Source organism: Balaenoptera physalus, assembly GCF_965194825.1.
Source record: "Balaenoptera physalus genome assembly, chromosome: 14".
NCBI classification, from domain to species: Eukaryota; Metazoa; Chordata; class Mammalia; order Artiodactyla; family Balaenopteridae; genus Balaenoptera; species Balaenoptera physalus.
The window spans coordinates 60,415,146-60,434,028 of NC_138893.1; the positions used below are offsets into that span (position 1 = coordinate 60,415,146).

At 39.9% G+C, this 18,883-nt stretch overlaps 1 protein-coding gene across 15 annotated transcripts in view; it reads right to left on the reverse strand.

Annotated features, from left to right (window-relative positions):
- The window catches only part of STAMBPL1 (STAM binding protein like 1), a 52,202-nt gene that overhangs the window by 17,030 nt on the left and 16,289 nt on the right, over positions 1-18,883 (reverse strand). For 5 of the 15 annotated variants that reach the window (XM_082423812.1, XM_082423821.1, XM_082423813.1 and 2 more), the window contains 6 exons: positions 11,299-11,381; positions 8,140-8,357; positions 5,749-5,824; positions 3,931-4,026; positions 1,436-1,793; positions 249-373 (listed from right to left, as the gene is read on the reverse strand). In XM_082423812.1, coding sequence (XP_082279938.1) covers positions 249-373; positions 1,436-1,793; positions 3,931-4,026; positions 5,749-5,824; positions 8,140-8,357; positions 11,299-11,328 — 903 coding nt within the window. In that variant the 5' untranslated portion in view covers positions 11,329-11,381. Of the gene's footprint in view, positions 1-248; positions 374-1,435; positions 1,794-3,930; positions 4,027-5,748; positions 5,825-8,139; positions 8,380-10,999; positions 11,059-11,298; positions 11,382-12,814; positions 15,980-16,000; positions 16,055-16,644; positions 16,880-18,883 lie in introns of those variants that run through there. The other 10 variants (XM_082423819.1, XM_082423822.1, XM_082423826.1 and 7 more) reach the window with 8 other exon arrangements.

The following is an 18,883-nucleotide window of genomic DNA, read 5'->3' on the forward strand; positions in this document are numbered from 1 at the left end:
AGATTTAACTTATGGTTTGATTAGTTCTTTACAATGAACTTTTATAGTATCTCTGAAATTTTACAATCCATTTTCTAGAAGGATAATTCCATTAATAATGACAGTAGTTTTATGAAATTAATCAATATTTAGTTAATTTCATAATGTTTACAAAACTTAGGATGCTTTTGTTCTGCTCAGCTTATCACAAGAAAGCCAGCTCTACTGAAAGTATCCTGTGCAGGGAAGATATGAAGCAAAGACCATACCAGTTTCCCACAGAGTATTCCACAGGTTTCGATTCCTCTCACTGTATTAGATTCTGCCAGGAGCAGAAATCTGTGGCAAAGATCTCTTGAGAAAACGACGTATCTCAGTCCTTCAACCACTAAATCTAAGAAACAGAAAAGGGAGAAAAAACAAAAAGAACAAACCTTACATCCCATCCTTCAAAACTGTTTTTAGCAAGTGACTGCAGGTAAATATAAATTTCAAAAATGAAATAATCAGGTGCTCCACTTTCTGTATTTCATTTTAAAACTTGTAAAAGTGAACATTGACTAGAAGGAAGGTAAAATTACCCCTTGCGTATAAATTATTTATATACAAGTGGGAAGGTGGAAGCACTTTTACATCTTTGTGCCTTACATCAACTATTTACATGTATGTGTGTGTTTTCTTTTGGCACAAAGTGCATAGGCTGCATAGAATACGTCTCATATTCTATCAGTGGTAGGATAAATCTTTTTTTGTGTTTGCCATGTGTTACTTATATCTTATGAAAGTTGGTGATCATTAGGTAAAAGCACCATGTTTTTGGAAATAATTGGCAGTAGAGTAATTTATAAAATGGTTGCTTACCATAACTCTTTCAAAATAAATGGAAATATAAACTCCACTTAACAGTGTCTGCTGGGAAATTTTCCTGTTTGGTTTTGGAAAGCTGCCAGCACTGATGTAGCAGTCCAGGCAGCATTAACTTTTGGCAGAAACACATAACCCCTTTGGAGGTTAACACCCATGTGTACAGATCCTCCTGGGCCAGGGAAATGCTAAATATTTAAATTTAATGACTGAACAAGGTTCTGAACCAACAAGTTTTCCAGCATCTTCTTTCCTCTCCAGTGTGTTTACCTTTAGGATTCAGTGCTTCTTGGTCAAAATACGTGAAAGGAAAAAAAAAATGCTCGGAATTTCTCTCTTTTAAAATCTCTGTACCACGATCATATACAGTGCTGTTTATTATGGAGTCTCTGTTCTACCAGGGGGTCAATCACGTTTCCTGAATTCTGAGGTTACATATAGCAAAAGTCAGGTGATATTGTTATTCACACCACATCATGTAGGGGAACTACCACAACTAACAATAAAATGAGGAGACCCCTCCCAGATGTCACAGAAATATGGTTCCATTAGAGGAGATTCCATGTCTTGTGGGGTGCATTTCCTCACTTACTCTGAACAGCACTTAGAGTTGCAGCTGGCTTTAAGGCCCTGTTTACGGGAGGTGAGTGGCCAGCGTAATTGGTTGCATCGCTTTTATTAGGCTGATCTGCAAATACATTCAGCAAGGAATTGTTCTGGTGTGTGGAAAAGCAGGACAAAGCACTCCCATCAATCTGCTCTGACTGTGCTGGAGGTTCCTGGCTTCGCATCTGACTCCGGGCTAATTCTTGCTTCTTGAGCTGATCTTCGAAAAACAAGAACTGCTCCGATTCTAGCTGCTGCTGGCGCATCTGAGCGATCCGCTTCCTTTCTGCCTCTATCAATCTCTGATGCTCCAGTTTTTTGAGAATTTCAGCTTTATATTTGTTCTAAAAAAATGTGGTTGCCAGAAGAAAAGGTTAGTTTCCAAGGCAAAAGCATCAAACTGGGATTAGACAGTTTCAATCTTCTAGCAGACGGAGAGACACAGCTAGATACTGCGATATGCCCACAGGGACACTCCTGAGACTGCCAGGAAAATATATAACATCGTGGCAAAAGCCCCTTAATCTGATTACGGGAGCAGTTCTAAATCCACTCATATTTTACCAGAGACAGGCCAGGACAATCAAGTTCCCTCCACCCTCCTGTGCTTTTAAATATTAGTAAATCAAAGTCAGGCTTGTCTGCACAGCCTGACTGATCAGACCATATCTCAGAAATAGTTATATCACCCTGGACTGCATTGTCCAATATAGTAGCCACTAGCTACGTGTGACTATCTAAGTTTAATTAAAATGAAATGAAATTAGAAATTCAACTCCTCAGTTCTCACTAGCCACATTTGAAGTACCACAGGCTAGTGCCTCCCATATCAGAGAGTGCCAAATAGAGCATTTCCATCATCATACAAAGTTCTATGGGACAGTGCCACCCTAGAACCTTTTGCATTTGACTCTATTAACTCATACTGCTGGAACTTTATGGAGAAGGGGGAATCACTAACAAATGGTTCTCAGAATGTGGTCCAATCAACTCTATCAGAAGAAACTACTAGGAGTTTTGTTAAAAATGAAGATTCCCAAGCTCCCCAGTCTTAACAAAAATATCCAGGCATTATTAGGTCAGAGAATAAATCTTTAACAAGCTTCCCAAATAATTCTGATGAAAACTAGACTTTGGGAGCTACTATAAGGCAGGGGTGGGGTGAGGGGCAGAGCTCACAGCGGTGTAAGTTTACAGCATATCAGCTTACACTTTGATATGCACTCTGGGTCTTGTTATAGGGCAGATTGGCCTTCAGTGGGTCTGGGGTGGGGCCTGAGAATCTGCATTCCAACAGGCTCCCAGGTGATGTGAGTGTTGCCTGTAGCAAAGGCTTATCAGAGTGTCTGTTCATCTCTCCAAGGCGTAAAGCCTGCCCTTCTATCCCCCAAAGGTTTCTACATGTCATATGCTTGGGATCCTACTGTGAACTATGAAGTAATTGGTGTCACCAAAGGCAGACCAGGTAACAACTGCTGAGGCTTCTCCTCCCAGAGAGCTCCTGAGGGGACCAGCGTGCACATGGCTGAGTAGGGAAGGGAACTTAACTGGGCTGTTGTTAAGTTAAATCCCTTCCTGCAGTTCTGTCCAAGCCACCAAAATCACTTTTATCTTTTATAGTTCAAATCAAATCATCAGTTTCCACACTGGAGGAAATCTTCTCATTTCAACATTCCTTCTGTCACTCAGTGCAAACAACTCACTCAAACCTGCCTTCTAGCTATACCGAAGGAAGTAGAGAAGGCCTGTGACCACACTCCGAGGTAACAAGATCGGACTGAACTGAGAGTCAGTAAAAGTGACAACTTCCAAAGCACATAAACACATAGCCAAACAAAGAAGCAAAACAACCTTTATCATTATGCTGTAAACATTAAGAGATCAAGTGTTGAACTGGAGTATCTTATAGACTGATGGGTCAGCTTCTTCCTTCAATGGCCTTCAGTCTCAGACATCATTTTCATTTTCACTCTCTATTTAATAAGAATCCAGGAGCCATCACCCCTTGGTGATATGATTACATTTCACTCATATGGTTAGCCATTATTCCATCTAGATGTTATACTGATTATAATATTTAAGAATCAAATTCACATTTCCAAGGCATACATAATTAGACACATCAGAAACCATATACTGTTCTCCCTACCTCTCTTACTGTCTCCTTTCATTGCTAAAGAGCAGCCATCTGGCTCAAGATTACATTGGCAAGAGTTGGTCAAAAAGCTCTGTTTAAATCACTGTAAGAAGTCTATTTTCTAATGCTTCACTTTATTAGATGTTGTCAGGAAATAAAAATACCACATCCTTGGTGCAAGTGCTTAAGCAGGATATCAACATGAATTTTTTATGGGTTTTATATCACTGTATTTTTAATTTTTAATTTGAATGCATATGACATTTGAAAAACTCATTAAAACGAAATTCAAAAAATATTTGCACAGAAAACAGTCATGCAATAAATGTACCCATTGAACTTACTTCGCTTTGCAAATATTCTTGGTATTCTACGTTATATTTCTTTAAAAGGTCCTTTTTCAATTCATCTGTCCTTGGGAATGCAATCTCCTTCAGTTTCTTTTAAAAATATATATATACATATTGATTAGTGGGATTTTCAGTATAGTCAGCTTTCAGATCATCAGCTGAGAAAGAAAAACAGCTGGTATGTGCATTAGAAATCAAGACACAAGTAACCAAAGATGATCGTGGAAAAATCAATCTTTTCTAGGGCTCCAAAATATAACTTATCAGTAGAGAAGAGAAAAAATTATCCCCTTTGTAAGACCTTTATTGACTTCACTGGTTAGATAAGCATTTTGTTTAGTAGGTACCTCAGTTTTAGGTAGTGGGTTTGTAACTGCACATTCCATGGTAGGTAAATTTTATGGCATCATAGTTAGAAGGGACCTCAGAGAACACCATGAGTAGGGATCCCTAGGCTTAACAGACTGTAAAAAGCAGCTGAGGTACTTTTTATAAAAATATAGATTCCCAGGCCTAACCCAAGACCTACTGAGACAACATGTTCAGAGAAGGGATTGGGATCTGGATCTCAAACAATTTCCCAGTGATTCATAATGCAGGAAAATCTGATACAGTCCAAGCACCCAGCAGCCCCGCCTTTGTAGAGATGAGGAAACAAAGGCCTAGAGAGATTGAAAGGCTTGTCCAATGTCATACAACTAGCTAATGGCCTCATTAGGACTAAAACTCCTAACTCTAGCCAATCTTTTGTCATCCATCCATCCATCCATCCATTTATTCAATCACAAACAGAAAATGTATATGCTTTTGGAGAATTCTCTCCCTACAAGTAAAAATAAGAACAACCCTAAATTAGAGTAAAAGAGTCACCTTGGCAGCCTAAGACCTTGGTTTCCATACAGAATTTTCTGAGTTTACATGAACAAGAGAATTGAGGGGAAATGCTACTCAAAGGCCTGATAATGAATGACCCTTCAGATAGTGTACAGAAATTTTAAAATGTAGATGACCATTTGACAAAAATTTGTGTTCTGCTTACAGGCACCCCCAGGCCTGACATAGCTGGTAAGAAAGTTTTTATTCTGTTATGTGGAGAAATATTTTTTGAGAGTAATTTAAAATTTCATACTGTGATTGACTTTGTATACATTGTTTTATCTTCCGTCATATAAAATCAATCCAAACTACTAAAGACAAATAAATGGAAAACATTTTAAAAATGTTATCTAAAAGGATATATTCTTAGCTAAAGATATTTGAAACTATATATGCAGCAAATGTTGATGGTAAATAAATACATTTCAACAACCTTCCTTTTCCTTTGGAATATTTCAGGCCACTCACTAAACACTTTATTGTCTCATAGGCTAGTACTATAAGAAGAAAATGACTACAACTTTGTGGCTGCCTTAATAATCAACACTGATATTCAAATAGGTTTTGGGTTCAGAATTGTATGGAATAATCAAAACCAGTCAAAATGACTGTCTCAAATAAGTATGGGGAAATAGACAACCATTCTTTCAATCTCTGGGAGGAATCATAAAATAATTCCTTCTTCACGTCTTAAGATGATTAAGTACATTCTTGATCTTTTTCTTCTTTTTTTTTTTTCTCATTTCAAGTAGACATCCCACAGTAATGATGATTAAAGGTCTAGGAAGAGATCGAAACATCATAGCTAATGGAATGAATCTTTTGTGCTTAAACTCTTGAGAGGATGAGACAGAGGAGGAGAGAAAGGGGATGAATCAATAATGGATGCTTGTGGAACATTTGAACCCCCTGGGGGGAGAGTCTATCCCACAATACCTTCATAATATCCTGCTTTTCGGGTACTGCACATTGCTGGTAATCTCGATGGTTAGGAAGCTTTTCTACAAACAAACTGCAGAAAAAGAAAACACATCCTTAGCATTATATGACAGAAAAAGCTCAATGATGGCTTCTGATTTGAGAATGAGCCTCCTTTCCAAAAAGGACATTGTTAATAACATTATTTAACCTATATTCTTTCCATTTGCCTTTCCATCAAAGGTTGGCCCAAGTATGATTTTGGCATTACAGGGTAGTTAAGCTCAGCAAACTAAGCACTGAGGTTAAGAGGGTTAAAGTCGGGATGCTCCCTGAAGAGACCACATCACTTTGGTTTTTCTCGGGTCTTCAGCACTAAATCCCACTTGAGCATCATTTTACTTATGCGTAGTGCTGGCAACACTGAGGATCACGTGAAAATGTAAGAGTTTGGAAAGATGGATGTAACCCCTTCTCACCATTGAAAGACTCAGAGGGCCACTGATGAATCAGTAGTGCCATGGTGTCTACATTAAAAACTCTTAAATGAAAATTCATAACTCAGAGACATGTCAGACAGAATCCTTACTGGATTAGGAGGTGCTAATTAAGAGTTAATTATTTTTCATCACCTTTTGAGGAACAAGGGACAATAAAAATGAAGGGAAATCAGTACAGCAAACCAGGTACATTGCTTCCAGGTAAAGTGAAGATATTGCTTCCACAAGGGCAGGAAATTCTGTTTTTGTTTTTGTTTTTTCCTTATTGATGTATTCTTAGCCTGTAGAATGGTGTCCCTCTCATAATGAATGTTCAATAAATATTTGTTAAATGAATGAAAAGCTCTTAAAGCAAATACTATTTTTGATCAATGAATATGTTATACCTTATAGCTACTGATGTTCTGTTGTTTACAAATCACACATACACTGATCATCTCATCTATAGAATACAGAGGAATGGTATTATAACTCTTATCTCTCAAATAAGAAAATTAAAGCCTAAAGAAACTACATAAGGTATGTCAGTTGCCTAAGGCTTTTGTAAGTAGCATAAAGTCATAGACATTTAGAGTTGAAGAGACCTCAGAGATTTTCACCCATAAGTCTTTCATTTATGCAGGTGAGGAACTGAACTCACAGAGGATAACTAAATTACCTATGGTCATATCGTTAATGACAGGAGAGAATTCAAATATTCTGATTACTCAGTAACTCAGAGAGTGTAGTGGCCCTTTACCACACTTACGTGTGTGTGTGTATAAAACCCAGAAGAAGGTGAAAAAAAATATTATCCATTAGTAACTTATAGTTCAGAAACTAAAATGGAAAATGTGTGCTATCAATGACAGTTTATAACGTCCAATTTCATAGTTATTGCTTAACTTTACAGAAACTCGATTTTTCCCAGGTAGGATGAATGTTGCCAACCATTCTCTAAATTTCCAAGAAGTTAATTAACTTGAATAAAGTGCAGAGCCCACTTTGCACACCATATTAACTGCCTTTAATTTCGTCCATGGTAGAATCATGGATGCAGTATTTAAAACAGTTGATCTTTCAGCTTCTCGAATGTTCTCAGGTTAAGTCCCCAACTAAACTAATACAATTAATCAATGTGTGATTTCCAATTAAAACAAAAATAAGGGGTTCAGCTCAGATGAAATAATTTTTGGTAACAGGAGATCCTCCCAATCAGTAAGCTGGCAAATTGGTATGGAAAACCCAAATCCCATTTCTTTTAGTTCAAACTAGGATATCTTACTAACAAATATCTATCTAATGTGAAGTGTGATATTTTTACATGGCTTTTTTGATGGAGCCACTTTCACTCAATATTTTGGAAGCTCTTTTATACATGCAATTCTTACACAGCTAAATAATTGCCCTAAAAAAATACTAACCACAATGTGAAACCAACTACTACACTCTGTCCCGGAATCAGTTCCTTCCTAGGATCGTCAATTTATCCCGTAGTCTCAACCCATCAAATTAAATATTTAAAATGTTCATGGCACGTCCCAGGTGTTGTAGATGGAGCTACAATATGATGTCTGCTTTCATAAAGCTTGCATTCCTGTGAAGGAAGACTGACACAAAACAAGAAATTTTATTTGTGAAGAGGGGGAAGGGGTATGCTGGTTACTGCGCTGGCCTGTTGAAAGGTGTCTGACATCCCTGAGCTTCGCCCCATCCCTGATCATTCATCCCTAAGCCTCAGAGATGGTGTAAGGCCGCCTTTGAGTACATTACTTGGTAACTTAAAAACCTGGACATCTCATGCTTTGGGAGATTGTAAATTCAGTCTGAATACGAAAACATGCCGGCATCTAAGCTGTCTCACCAAAATTCCATGTAAATATTTTCCCCAATTTTCTCATTTCAAAGACCTCCAAAATAAAACACTTACGTTATAAATTTATTGTAAAGCACAAAGGCATTTTCCAAGTTTCCTTCTTCCAAATACACGGACGCCATCCTCTCCATTTCTATTCCGGATCTAAAGTAGCGGCGCGGAGTGATATCTTCATTGATGGTGATATTACAGCCCAGCTTGCTTAGGGCGCGGACTCGCTCTTCCGGGCTGAGGGAAACATCCCTGTGGTCCGGCATCGCAGCTAACTTTTTCTGCAAAGTCGAATTTGAATCTCTGGTTATAAGAAGAAATGAACATGACTGAAATTATACATGTATTTTCTGTACTAAATACCTGCCATCAATACCTAAGGAAAGTTTTTCATAAGAGTTAGTGATATGATAAAAATAAGTCTTTTTGCTTAAACGTGTGGTCTACACACCAAAAAGACACACATCTCCAGGGTAAACATACACTCTTTTGGACTAAGACCTCTTATAGGTTTCAGCTACAAATATGTGGCAGTTCCTGGGTATGCAAATGTTTTAGGTCATTTTAGGTAAAATATCATTGACCCTTATATCCTCACAGAAGCAAGCCAAGAGATGAATTCCTACCAGGGTAGGGATCATGTCATTATACTTGAAGGGCCTCCAAAGAGATGGCTTGGATTCGAAGTTACTATCAGGATTCAATTCTATTCCAAAACACATCTGGTTTTATAAGTAGCTTTCAGGGCCTCCCTGTATCTTTACCAACTGAATAAAACCCCACCAATAATTCCAGGAAAAACCTTTTCAAGCATATGGCCATTCCCTCCACCCCTTTTTTAACATAAAGACACTCTCAGAGCTCGACATAATAGTAGCTACACCATTAATTAGTCCCTGACTGAGAAAATAATAATAATTACTAAAAAAAAGTCTGTGATATTAATACATTTGTATTTTATTAATAAAAACAACATCTATACACATCTGAAAAAACATGGAACATATACATTCAGGATAATTATTCAGTTCTTCAATAAAAAGTCAGTGCTTCTGAAAGGTGAAAGAGCCAAACTTTTTCTGTTAAAGGCCATATAGCAAGTTTCTTAGGCTCAGTGGGATATATAGTCTCCATGGCAGCTACTCAGCTCCGCTGGTGTGAAAGCAGCCATAAACCCCACGTAAACAAATAATCCTGACTGTGTTCCAAAAATATTATTTGACCGCAGGTAAATGTTTCAATGACATCAGAAAGTTATTGGGAAAAAAAAAATCTATGGAAATTAGGGCATTTTCTAAAGCAGACTTCTAGCCTCCTGTGTGCACAAAAGTAACTCGTCCGTTTTTTATTACTATACAGTCTACCCTAAATTATAATTATTTGTATACAAGTATTTTTGACTCCTTATGAACTCCATGAGGGAAAGGAATCATTTTACACTCATCTCTGTCCTCTGGAATGTAGTATATTCCCTGCAACACAGATGATAACCAATAAATGTATCAAATAAAGGAGGAAGAGAGACAGGGAGCAACATGATTATAATTAGGTTATCTTTTTATCTGAAGGAAAAAAATAAGATTTATTTTCCCTTTACGGGAATGATGCTACCCTTCCTAAGTTTAAAATTGATTTCGGAAATAAACTGGGAAATAGACTAAACTCTTCATCAATCTGTAGTGTTTCATTTGCATATGAACTTCTTAGATGTAAATAAATTTTCCAGATGAGAAAGGCTTAGTGTTCATTTTTACATTGACATGTCCACTAATATTTTAATTATTCCTACATAATGTTCTAGAAAAACACACAAGGCACTCCATAAGGATGACTTCTTCCTCTGCAGAGGTGGAAATGGGTCAGCCTTTATTATCCCACAGTGCCTTGACAACATGGGGTCAGAAAGTGAAAAGTTCCTCCAATTTTCTGCTCCTCAAACATACTCTCAAAAGCAACTGAGCATCTGTGAAGGACTTTTTCCTCAGAGAGAGAACACTAACCTATTTCAGAGCAAGAACCAGGCCCTCTATTTCTTCTTTTTTTTTTTAAATAAATTTATTTATTTATTTTTATTTTTGGCTGCGTTAGGTCTTTGTTGCTGTGCGCGGACCTTCTCTAGTTGCCGCGAGCGGGGTCTACTTTTCGTTGAGGTGTGTGGGCTTCTCATTGGGTGGCTTCTCTTGTTGCAGAGCACGGGCTCTAGGCGCCCGGGCTTCAGTAGTTGTGGCTCGCGGGCCCTAGAGCGCAGGCTCAGTAGTTGTGGCGCACGGGCTTAGTTGCTCCGCGGCATGTGGGATCTTCCCGGAGCAGGGCTCGAACCCGTGTCCCCTGCATTGGCAAGCGGATTCTTAACCACTGCACCACCAGGGAAGCCCCAGGCCCTCTATTTCTTTATGTTCTGGTGCTAAACTTTGTGTGTATAGGGTATTCAGTATACCGCTGCTCCCAGGGCTACAGGGGTAGTGAGTGGGTTTGGGAGGGTCATCAGGAGGAGGGGGAGGGTAATGACAGCTTTCGTTTATCAAGCCCCAAGGACAGGCTGGCAACATTAAAACTACGGTTTCCAAAAGCTGTAAGGCACAAAGTACAAAAACAGGGCCATGGAGATTATATAACGTTCCTATATTCACATTCAGAGACTGATCTGGGACACACAATAAGCTCATGGGATCCCAAGGCCCCTGTTATTTCCTCTCCAGCACGTTATTTCTTCTAAGATGTAGCTCAAGAAGGTGTGTACTATGTTGGCTGTAAGGGGAAAAGATGAAAAGGATGAGAGTTTCAAGTAGTCACACATTTGCACAAAGATCCCAAAGCAGCATCTAGGTGTTAAATATAAAATTATTTCCTTGGTCATTACCACACAAGGTAGGCCTCTAATTTTTATCTGGGAAGAAGCTGAGGCACAAAGAAGTTGAAGTACCTGCTACAATGTCATCTGTGAAATTCTTCTCCCCGGTGTTATGCTAAAGGACTACACTCCTGGAATCGAACCAGATAGATTAAAATTTCACACTTTCATGGAAAAAAAAGCATTATTTTTAATTCTAGCAAAGGTGGTTTTATTAATCACTTCCTCAAAGGACAGGACCACGCAGATGGATGAAAACGGCAAGTGCTCAACTTCTTGAAGTAATTGTGACTCATTTCCCATTCAGTGTGTTTCTGTTCTTCTTTTTGGGTTTTCGGACCACATGTAAAATATCGGTTGGTGTCACCTACCAGGGAATTCACCGTTAACGGCGGATCCATGTTGTCCTGTCTACAAAATGATGGTGTTTATTGTTTCTTCTCAATCACTTCATCTGTTTCAAAGACAAAAAACAGAGCTATGGTTATTTCTTGAGAACTCAAGTCTCAAATTCCAAATGCCAGGCTTATTTCTGCCTCAGAAAAAATATGAACAAATTGAAATAACTTATATAATCTGAGACTATTGGAAATCTCTTCCTGAAAATACAAAACTGCAGGTGGTTATAAGGTTTCTTGAAGCAGACTTTTAAAAAAGGAAGTGTGAAGAGAATTAGTTATTGCCTAGTACCCAGTATGAATCTGCTGGGTGTTATCTTACTTAGAACACTATGCAAGGTTATAAAATGGATTTACTTGCTTCGAAAGGAGAAAGAAGGTCATTGTGATTGAGAGCATGGAGTCAGCCCTGGAGCCCATCTGGGCTTAAACTAAGTCTTACTGGCTGTGGTAGGTAGAATTCTAAGACGGTGCTGTGATTCCCGCCCCTTGGAATCCACAGGTTGATGTAAGCCCCTCCCCTTGAGTGTGGCCAAGACCTATAACTGGCTTCTCATCTCAGCAGAACATAGCAAAGGTGATGGGAAATTACTCCCATGTTTATTATATTCTGTCATATGGCAAAGATGAAGAGATTCTGCAGATATATTAAGGCCCCTAATCATCTGAGGTTCAATTAATCAGAAGGGAGATTATCCTGAGTGGGAGACCTCTCCTGCCGACCTGGAAGACTCAGCCATCCTGAGTTCCACAGCAGTAGGGAGATGAATTCTGCCAAGAATGACGTGCTCTTGGAAGAGGACTCCAAGCCTCAGATCAGATCCTTACCCTGGTCGACGCCTCCATTGCTGCCTTGTGAGACCCCAAGCAGCGGACCTAGTTATGCTGTGCCTAGACTCCTGACCCACAAAACTGTGAGATAATACATGTATGTTGTCTTAACACATGAAGCTTGGGGTGATTTACAATGCAGCAGTAGAAAATGAATGCTCTAGCTGGGTGACTGCAGGTAAATATCTAGCCTTTCTGTGCACCTGAATAAAGGGGGAAAATAATAGTACCTATGTCATGTCGTTGTGGTAAGGATTAAATGACTTAGCACATAAAGTGCTTAGAACAGTTCCCAGCACGTAGTCAATATCATATCAATGTCCGCTATTATTAGAATCTTGATTTTGCAGTTGAGGAAACTGAGGCTCAGGGATGTTAAGTGAACGTATCCAAGTTCAAATAATCACTCAATAAATGTTAGTCTCCTTCCTTTGTATGCTAGTTTAGGTCGAGCTCTGCATGATCATTTCCCACTTCTAAATTTACGTCGGCTTTTATATTCCACTAATCACTTATGCGACGCTGAACACATATTTTCTCCTCAGTTCCTCATTCATGAAATGAGGGGGTTAAGCTACACTCTTTCAAGTTACAACGTTCTGTGATTCTCGAAAACTTCAGAAGTAGCTTATTCAATCCTTCCGTGCTATTTTCTGACCTGAACCCATGGCTGGAAAATCCTTCCAAGGAAAGTCACTTAGTGTGTTCTGATCTTTCCCCTTCATCCTCTCCAGTGATCCCTGGAGTACACATCAAGCTGTAGGCCTGCAGGTTGCAGAAGTGCCCAAGAAAGAAAGGACCTACAGAGAGCCCCAGTCACAGTGCAGTTTTAAAATCCAAATTAATCCTGGGACCACTGAATGTAGGCAATCCCTTTGGGGGAATTACCACTTCTTGGTGAGAATAAAACAGGAAAAAAAGACATTAAAAGAGTTAAGGAGACAGAACAAAGAGGCTTATGGAGAATTTGAGGCTGGGTGGGGAGAGAAGAGGACAAGGAAATGCTAGTTACTCATTGATTAGGGTCTCCTGAAAGCCAAGAATGAATTCTTTTAGGGGTTACTCAGATCCTTAAACAGAGCACAAATAATTTAAAAAGTTGGAAACATTAGCACAGCAGTTCTAAACATATAACCCTGAGACTTGTTTAAAATGCAGATTCCTGGAACTCAAAAGGATTCTGGATCCACTAGTTTTAAGCCCACCGATAGGCATTGTTAGGATGTGGTGCAGGTGATTTTGATACATGAGACTTCCAAACAATGCTTTGAAAGACACTGCATCTGAGAATGTATCAAGCAGGATTCTTAGTTGCAAGCAAAGGTACCGACTCTTGAATCCACAGAATGATAATGGAAAGGTCACAAATTTCCAAGAAGGCCAGAGAAATTGGGCTTGGAGGCTACATACCCAGCAACATGACCCCAAATCACACAGCAGCACTGGTCTGCTGCCTGTCACTGATGGGCGGGGGAGCCAGCGGCTTCCATCACCAACACCAGCTGCTGTCCGGGAAACCACCTGTGGAGGTGCCACATATTTTTTCATGTCACTAGTTTCTGTTTCCAAATATGAGATGGAGGTGCCTGACTGGCAGAACCTAGGTCACATGCCTGCAGCCAGGCTGCAAAGGTGGTTAAAAATGCAAATATCTAGCACTTCACACATCCATAGGAGGCAAAGTGGGATGTGCCAGGTGAGAAAAGGTAGATTCAGGGCTGGGCGGCCAAAAACTATGGTAAGTGTGCACAAAAATCAAACTTTTCCGCAATGAGCTTCTAGATGTATAAAATGCTTAATTCAATATATCTTGAACACCAGAATTTATTAAATTCCTATAGATGGAAACCAATAGTTAAATCTTTCTTTAACTCTATTAACTCCCACACACAAATTTATTTATAATTCAGAAACAGAAACCAACAACTCCCCTCAAATCTAATGGGAAAGAAGTTTATACATTGGTCAGTCAACTGCTTTTTTTTGGACCATTAACTACTCAGTGGCAGTGGTCCTGCCTTAATTCCTTTATTTTTCAATCTGCAGTCCTACCACTTATCCCTTGCAATATAAACAATTACCAGTGTCAGCATAAACAGGTTATGTTCTCAAGACCAGTAGCTGTCAAAGTGTGATACAGCGTCCCCAAGGGGTCTGCAAGGTCAATATTATTTTCGTAATATTACTGAAACATTATTTGCTTTTTTTACCATCCATCTGTATAGTGGAGAGTTCCATAGGGTACAAGTTAATGGCTATGCTCACTTGCATCTTCTTGTAAATGTCTGCTACAATTTTTAATATGGTAAATATAAACAGATATAACCCACAGAAACAACGTTTTTTAGTGCCCTTAGTAATTTTTAAGAGTGTAAAGTGGTCTCATGACCAAAAAATTGGAAAACCCGCTGCTCTAGATCAACTACGCAAACAAACAAAACAAAACCTTGCCATGCTACTTCAATCTAACCAGAAATATAGTGGGCCATAAAAATCTAAAAGATGAAAAAATAATGGTCAAGTATCACCTTCCATTTGTACTACTAAGGTCTCGCTAAAATAATTAGAAAACTGAGGGCACAATAAGAGATACCTTACCTCACAGAACCCAAGACCCACAAGAGCAAATGTGGCAGACTGCTATATAATCTGCAATACCCATTCTCTTTTTCTAATATAAAAATATAATTTTTTAGTTGATACACAGCCACCCACGTAAAACCTACATTTCCAGGCTTTCCCTGCCCTAAGGTGGCAACGCATCTATTAGTGTGTCTGAGCAGGGTGAGAGGAGAGGACAGGGGTGGGACATGAAATCAGAGAGGCAAGGAAGGTAAGGAGGACATAAGTCCTCCATAAGGACACAAGATCACCATACGGACTTTCACTTTTATTTGGAGTGAAATGGGGAGCTATTTAGGGCAATGAGCAAATGAGCGACATCAATGGCACTACAATTTAAAAAGTGACCTTGGGGTGCTGTTGAAAATGCACTTTGGGAAGCACGGGAGGAGTGGGAGATCAGTGGGGAGAGGTGATGACGGCTTGGGGGGTACAGAGAGCTGGAGACTGCAGTGGATCAGCAAATGTGATGTTCATTATTTTCTCCATTTCCAACCGGAGGAAAGGCAAATGACTTAAGTGCCATAATTATAAGCAAATGGTACTTAAAAGAAGGATGTAATCCATGTAACATTAATGACAGGAGAGCTGGCATGACACTGGCAGGGCCATCTTCTCCAAATCCTCACCCTTCAGCAACTGTCATGGGAAGACAGGCTGAAGACGACTTCAAGCGCTAAAGATAAAGATAAACATTGCAATTTGGAGGATCAGAAATATACTGAAACAAGACACCCAGAGGAGGCCAAAGGCGCAGGGGAAGGACTCAACATCACGCAGGAATAAAACATAAAATCCCTTTTCAAAGTGGAGGCTCCAGGAGCACATAGTGCAAAGACAGCCTTTGGCTTCAGCTTGGGTGCGAGTCCCGGCTTCATTATCTACTTGCTGGTCATCCCCACTGGAACCTTCCAGGCTCACGTCCCATTCACAACTGGGATCATCACCACTGCATCAATTCAGAGCGGTTGACAACTAAAGAAAAACATTCAACAGGAATGCCTGATTTAATCTCAATCTACTCCCTACTCTCTGCCCCCAGAAGAGCCCATATTCCTGCAGCTTGATAACATCTGAACTACAGCTTTGTGACACCTTTAACCTGTAATATACCTCTTGAGAATTCTTTTGGCTGTAGAGCTCCTGTCGTCTTGCCTTTATCTCCAGACCCTTTTCCTCACTGTAGATTCGAAAGACACACCATTTTCCTCTTTAAACTGACCTTTTAAAGAGTAGGGAGAGTATCCAATTTCTGTTCATCCTCGCACACAAGGGCCTGGGGAAACCGGGCGCAGGAAGGTATCAGAACCACATATTCACAACGAGCACACGGAAGCCAATCCCCGTCCCAGCGGAGTAGCTAACAAGTAGCTCCTGGAACCATCTGAGCAGCTCCTGACTGTGCCCAGAGCGGGTGAGGCAAAAATCTAGTCTCATTCAAGAGTGGCCTGGGATGGGGCAGGACCCTCTCCAAACTGGCACTTCTCAGCTCTTGAGTTTTAACAGTTCACTCTCTCTACGCCCTCTTGGTGCTATAGCCCAACAGCAGGATCCTTCTGGGTTCTGGGTCCCAACTGGATGTCTCTATGTCTCAACTGCCCCCAAGGAAATGTGGAAGCAGCTCAATGATTCTGCCCTTTAAAACCAGCAGCAAGTAATGCCAAGAACAAAAGAGGACAATATCTAACCCGTTAACACAGTGTTTCTTTTGTGACCTTTTTAGCCTTAATTATTAATTCCCTTAATTTTCCTTCTCTTCCTTTTCTTTTTCTTAAATACTTTTTTTGGGGGCCTGGTGGGCTAAGCTCAGAATCCTGACTTAACTTGTATACACAGAGCCAGATTTTCCAGAATACAAAGACTAACCAGGCAGGAAACAGTCTCCTGAGAGACTGGGCACACAGGACAGCCAGTGAGACCATCGCCCAAACGTGTTGTTTTCTCACTGGTACTCCTTTCAGGCTGAGTGCTGCAGGGAACTGGATAAGCAGGGGAGGCAGATGAGAGAGGCCAGGACACCTCATGCCACATGCTGTAGTCTCATTTCTAATTGGCCAAAAGCAGCCTTTCTTCTCCCCACTGGGTCAGAGTTCAGGTTTTCCTGGAAGAACATGGTGCAATTTACTTAGTTGGAGATAAAGGAAATGATCATAACCTAGACTGTGGGCTGCAGTGACCTAATCTGATTTAGATAAAAGGAGGTTAAAGGGTCACTCCCACGCCTTAAATGACAGAGGCAGAAAGGAGCATCTCCTGAGTCACAGCAGGCTTACAGATTAGGACCTGCTTCAGGAAAAAAAAAAATGATCTAAGCCCATCCTTGCTGTTCATTTGGAAGGATTCAGACGTTAAAACCAAAGATTATTTTTTTATACTCAAGAGGTTATTTTTATATAATATTTGTAAATCAGAAATTATCATCTGCTGTGACCCAGATGATAACATTATTTGTACTAAAATACTGATGAGATAAATATGAAACTTGATCCGAATATTAGAAATAGTTTTTTTTGTCTTTTTTATACACTTGTAAGTACTACATGTGAGTACCTGCTAGGTATCAGGTATTTGTCTCTTATCCCTAGAAGGATATCCCAAGTTAAACATACCTCAGCAGTGTGGTTAAGATTAGATCAATCAGCAAGAATGCAGTTGCTACAGGAAAGATTATTAAATAAATCACCATGCCCAATATATGTTTCAAATTACTTTGAGGTAAGTCTAGGCTACCCTGAGGGCAATCAAGTCGCACTTTGGGCCATAAAATAATTATTTCTCATAGTGCAGTACAATTTTTATTCTGACACCAGGATGAGATGTTTGGGCACCCTTAGCCCAGCAGCTCAGGGTTTGGGGCAGTATACGTGTAGGAGAAACCAGCTTCTACCACTTGTGAGGTGGGAGTGCTATGGTGTCTTATTTAACCCTTTTGTGTACTTTATCTTCATCTATTAAATGGGGGGAAATAACACCCTTCCAGAAGAACTCAGTGGAAGCTTACATGAGGTTAAAAAAAAAAACCACAAAAAAGAGAATTTCCTGGCGGTCCAGTGGTTAGGACTCCACGCTTCCACTGCAGGGGGCGTCCACTTCCATCCCCAGTTGGGGAACTAAGATCCCGCATGCCATGCAGCGTGACCAAATTAAATAAATAAAGATCATTAAAACACACACACACAAATTCTATTACAGTTCCTGGCATGCAGTAGAAAACTCAAAGAAAATCAGTCCCTTTTCACATCAAATGGTTAGAAAAGTAAGATGATGTAGGCTTCTATTATAAATAGCAGAGATGACTAATGTTTAACTACTTGCTTCATTGCAATTAGTCTTTGACAGTCGCTGTCAGTTGTCTATCCAACAGCCGCCCACTCTCCCCACCCCCGCTTCTTCCTGCCAGCAGGGCCCAGCCTCACTAGAGATATTCACTTTTCCAGACTCCCTGGCACTCAGGACTTGACTAGTTGGCAAGTGACCAAATCTTGGACAATGGGACCAGAAGGGAGAAATCTATTGGGAGGACTCTGAGATACTTTCATCTCTAATACAAAGAGATAGTCTGGAGAATATGTGCCTTTTCATCAGCTGGACATGTGTCTTCATGTAAGACTTGAAATGCAGCAGCCATCTTGCAACCCAGACGGGTCAAGCCTAAGACCCAGCTGGATGGCAGAGGTGGAGGGTGGAGGGAGCCTGGCTCCTTGCAGACACTGTTGAGCTGCTGAGCTTATCTTGAAACCATTCTCCTCTGAACGGTTATTGTGTAAGATATAAGTACCATTGTTTAAGGCACTCTTAGGATTCTGTAATCTGCCGCCTAATTGATACAGGATTCCTCTGGCAACATAAAGAAGTGTTTACCTATGTGAATCCAATGGTGAAAGCGCTAATTCTGAATACTAATACTAATACTAATACTAATATTAAGAAGAAGGAGAAGAAGGAGAAGAAGAAGAAGAAGAAGAAGAAGGGGAAGAATTTTGTGAGATTTAACAATTTTCGAAGGAAATATTTCTATCATAATATTATATTCTTCTTTGATTAAAATATGTTATTTAACTCTTTCTTCATGATTCACAGTTTTATTTCAACGTACCTGCCAACA